At 41.0% G+C, this 4,644-nt stretch overlaps 1 protein-coding gene across 5 annotated transcripts in view; it reads left to right on the top strand.

Annotated features, from left to right (window-relative positions):
- The window catches only part of MLLT10 (myeloid/lymphoid or mixed-lineage leukemia; translocated to, 10), a 320,600-nt gene that overhangs the window by 290,307 nt on the left and 25,649 nt on the right, over window positions 1–4,644 (top strand). For all 5 annotated transcript variants that reach the window (XM_019508311.1, XM_019508315.1, XM_019508310.1 and 2 more), the window contains 2 exons: window positions 541–629; window positions 758–1,119. In XM_019508311.1, coding sequence (XP_019363856.1) covers window positions 541–629; window positions 758–1,119 — 451 coding nt within the window. The remainder of the gene's footprint in view (window positions 1–540; window positions 630–757; window positions 1,120–4,644) is intronic.

Below are 4,644 nucleotides of genomic sequence, written 5' to 3'. Positions count from 1 at the left end.
CCCCGTGTCCCCTTTTTTGCTGCTGAAAATATGGTAACCCTCGGTGATTTTTCTGAAAGATCTGTTTTGTTCCTGTTGGTCGTGAATGGGAAAGAAGTATATGTATATGAAAAGAACAGAGTTATTATAATTTTTGCATGTTTTAATTATCTTCAGTATATAGTATACATATATATCAAATCAATTAAGATATTTTTGTTGGAGAAAAAATGGCAAGTTTATATTGGACTTGGGGATTTATCAAGCAGGGTAGAAAGAAGCTTTACTTGTATATTCATTGTACATTTTGCAGAAGCCAGAAAAGGCTACATTTTTTCTTATGCTTTGAACACATCAATTGCCTTTTCATTAGTCAGTTAATAAATATTTTACTTGGAATTGTGATTAATGTAAACTTTTGGGGTTTTTCTTAGTTTTATGTAGTGTATGTGTGTGTGTTCTACATCAATGTTCTCTTGAAATAAATCATTCTGAAAATGTTAAAGTATTAACATGTAAGATGTAGGAAATTAACAACATTTTTTTTAATGATTACTTCAGCACCTAGCACTGATTCCTTGAACAGCAGTAAGAGTCCTCATCTGGGAAACAGTTTTTTACCTGACAATTCCCTTCCTGTATTAAATCAGGTAATTTAAAAAAAAATTGTTGTGTTTTCTAGACTTGTTATAAATTAACTTTATCTTTGAATTCTGGTGCTGTTTTTGTCTTTGAAATTCTATGCCACTGAGGGGCTTTTTGTTTGTTTTTACATTAGGAGATAACCTCCAGCGGACAAAGCACCAGCAGTTCATCAGCCCTTTCCACTCCACCACCTGCTGGGCAAAGTCCAGCTCAGCAAGCCTCAGGAGTCACAGGAGTTCAACAGGTCAATGGTGTGACGGTGGGGGCACTAGCTAGTGGTATGCAGACTGTAACATCCACCATTCCTGCAGTGCCTGGTGTGGGTGGAATAATTGGAGCTTTGCCAGGTAACCAGCTGGCAATCAATGGAATTGTAGGGGCTTTAAATGGGGTAATTCAGACCCCTGCCACAATTGCTCAGAACCCCTCTCCTCTCACTCATGCAACTGTGCCACCTAACGTAGCGCATCCTCTGCCAACAACACTCAATAACAGGTAAGAATTTTACTTAAATACAATTTCTGTTTCTTACTGATGATGTATACTGTGTTGCAGTATTAACTTACTTTTAAACATTAAGTTACTTTATTTAGTGTTTGGTTTAGCTGGTGTTTTTTCTGAATTGATTCCTGTGGAGTTCTATATAAGACGTGCTACAAGTGGAAAAAATTAATTACAGCATGCCCATAGATGATAATGTTTTAAAATTGGTAGTATTTATTTAAAATGAAACAGTTCTGCCATCCAAGTTTTCAGGCTTTATTGAGAATATCGGCAAAGGTCCATCTGTTTCTTAAATTTATTTTTGCTTCTACATGTCCTTCGGTCATTTTCATTAATGCATTGGAATGGACCTGAATAGGTCACTCGCAAGAAATAGCCGTGGTTCCGTTGTACTGTTATTTCAGTAGTTGTAAAGCAACATTAATAATACTCGGTAGTTTTGGAGTGATGTTGTAGCTATGATGGTCCAGGAAATATGCAAGAGACAAGGATTTTTGTGCATGACATCTTTTATTGAACCAACTGCATGGTTGGAATAGACTAAAACAAGCTTTAGAATGCAATGCATCTTTCTTCCGGTTTCTGCATTATACATTATATGTATAAAAGTTGCATTACACTGAAGAATATTTAGTTTACAAAATCATACACTCAACATTGGGAAAGAACAAATGTATAGTTGTGCATACAATCTTAATTTGCCCCCCTTTATACATCTACCCTGTACATTAAATGAGGCAGAGATCTTGTGGAAAATGGCAAGTAGTCATGAGAAGACTGCACTATAATGCAGCAGCATTAAGGTTGCAAGGACAACCATATAAATCTTTAATTTACCAACTTCTAAGTGCTTGAAGTTCTTTTAAAATAAGGTTATATATATCGTAAGGGTTTTTAAATGGGTTGGAGGCCGATGTGGGGAGCAGACAAGCAGTGAATTCTATAGCAAACCCTCCCCCCACCCTTTCATAAAAAAGCCTCCCTCAAAAAACATCAAGAATAGCCCAGACTGCTACCACTTGGGCTATAGAACTAGTTACATTAGTTGCCAGTACTGGACAGCTGTTAACCCAGATGGAGGTGGGGGAAAATTGGAGAAATTGCAGACAGAACTGAGCCTGGTTCAGCTGATTCTCTCTTACTGTCCCTTTACTATGGAATTGTGGGAGCTCCAACCCAAAAAGGGTGCCCTCAAAAAGACTTTTGGCTTTGGGAGGGAAGCCAAGCTCTGTCATCTTCACACCCACATTCCTAGCCCTGCTCTGACAGCTCCTAAATATTCCCAGTAAATGTCATTGCTGCCTATGGTTGCTGCAGTGAGGGATATAAGCCCAGCATGTGTGTGTGCTTTTGTAGTCCATTATTATTTTGACATATAATATATTCTCAGGAACAACAATAAGAGAAGAGCTATAGCTATTTTTAACCATCTGTATTCCATAAAAATTTAATAAAATTTTGTGGGACAAAGGAAAGACATTTTCTTAGTTCAGGAGCATGCCCCTTATTGAATATCAAAGGTCTGCTGAGAGCTTCCCAAAGAAAATGATCCTTTCATGGGATTTGTTAAATAATCTAAATACAGAGATTCTTACCAGCTTCCTCTGTAATGATCCCCACTCTACCCCAAATATACAGATGGTGTCAAAATGTTTCTATGTTTTCCTCTACAGGAGGGGCATTAAACGTATACAGTCTGCAGGCCAGATCCAGCCCTCGGAGCTGGGTCATCCAGCCCACAGACTTTTTCCTCAACTCTGGCTGCAATGGGGGACTTTCCTGCAGTGGCAGCCCTGAGCGAGATCCACAGTGCTGGAGCCCCAGCAGCACCATGGTTTGTTTCTGCGGCTGTAGCCAAGTTGTTGGTTGAGGGTCATGGTGCTGGAGCCCCATCAGCCCTGCAGGATGAAGTCTGGCACTGTCGTGGCAGCCAGCAGCAGCCAAGAGTCTGCAGTATCAGGCTTTTTCCTGTGGTGCTGCTGGGGTTCCAGAACTACACTTCTCACCGGGCATGTGTTTGCCGCTGTGGGTAGAAACTGTGGTGCTGTTGGTTCCAGTGCTGTAGCTCTTGCCTGGGGCTTGTCTGCCACCACAGGGTATAGCAGCATCTTTTACTGGCAAGGCTGCCAAGGACCCAGGTGAGAGCAGTGGCACTGGAGCCCTAGTAGCACTGTAGGAAAGAAGCCCAATGCAGTGGCTTGTTCCTGTGGCAGCAGCCAGAATGCGGGGCCTCTTCCCATTGGGTCCTGGCGTGGGTGCCACATGCACTGAATCTGACATGGGGAAGAAAGAGGACATGGGCCTGATCTGGCCTGCCAGACTGGCCCCATGCCATTCATTCAGCCTGTAGACTGGTCCTGTACCACTAATCTGGCCTGCAGGACCAGACAAGTTTGATACCTCTTCTATACATCTTTTTAAGGATCTTGCCATTTTAATTCTGACTGTTTGGCTGCAAAAACTCATTTGTTCTTTCCCCATATCTTACCTTAAATACTGTAACCTACTCCTCTGTGGTCTAATACACACATCACCCATTAAAGTGCATTCAGAATTCTATTTCACAAATCATTTTCCTTGCCCACCCACCTAACCACTTCCTAATATCCAACCTAAATTTTTCCTTGCTGTGGTTTGAGACCATTGCTTCTAATCCTGTTGCCTACAGGCACAGAGAATTATCTGTCTCCATCCTCTCTATAATCAAATATTTGAAGACTGTTGTCAAATCCTGTTGTCAAGTTAGTCTTCTCTCCTCCAGACTAAATAATTTTAGTCCTTTCAGCCTTTTCACATTTAAGTCATGTCTCCCAGACTTCTAATCACTTAATTGGTTATTACATGCTTTTGTTTATCTTATGCTTCTGGGCTTTGCTGGTCTTCACATGGGGCTGTAAGGAATTTTTTCCATCCTTTTACTACACGTATCAAGTTTTTTTGCCTGCCTTAGAAGCATTTAGTGTTGGCTGCAGCCAGTTCTGGGGATTTTCACATGGATGTGGTAGTGTTTCTGCTGGGACTTAAAACCTGGAGGTTCCTGGATTAAGGCCCTTGCTCCTCCTCCACACAGACCTATCATCACATTTGAGATCAGGAGGGAATTTTACCTCAATGTTAGATGGGTATTGATTTGCAGAGTTTTTGCCTTCCTCTGCAGTATGCCCATACCCTTGGGTATTGGCCTCCTCCTTAACTCTCTTGCTGGGCCTAATAGTTGTACCAGAAAGTTGTTTGTGAAGTTTTTAAGAATAGCTTAGAGAAACACTTGTCAAGGATGATTTGATAGGGATTCTGCCTTAGGCAGGGGGTTGGACTAGATGACCTCATGAGGTCACTTCCAGCCTTAGTTTTTTGTGATTCAATGAATCATTTTTGTTGATTTCTGCTGGACTCTTTCCAATCTTTTCTTCTCTTTCTTGAAGTGCAGGACATAGTACTCCAGGTGAAGCACTACCGGGGTGGCACTCCTGTTAATACAGTCCAGGATGCTATTGTCTTTTTTTTTTTTTTTTTTTT

Source organism: Gavialis gangeticus, unplaced genomic scaffold (assembly GCF_001723915.1).
Source record: "Gavialis gangeticus isolate Ggan-Ray unplaced genomic scaffold, GavGan_comp1, whole genome shotgun sequence".
Taxonomy (NCBI): domain Eukaryota; kingdom Metazoa; phylum Chordata; order Crocodylia; family Gavialidae; genus Gavialis; species Gavialis gangeticus.
Note: the sequence above shows the minus strand (reverse complement) of the source record. Positions and strands in the feature narration are given on the sequence as shown.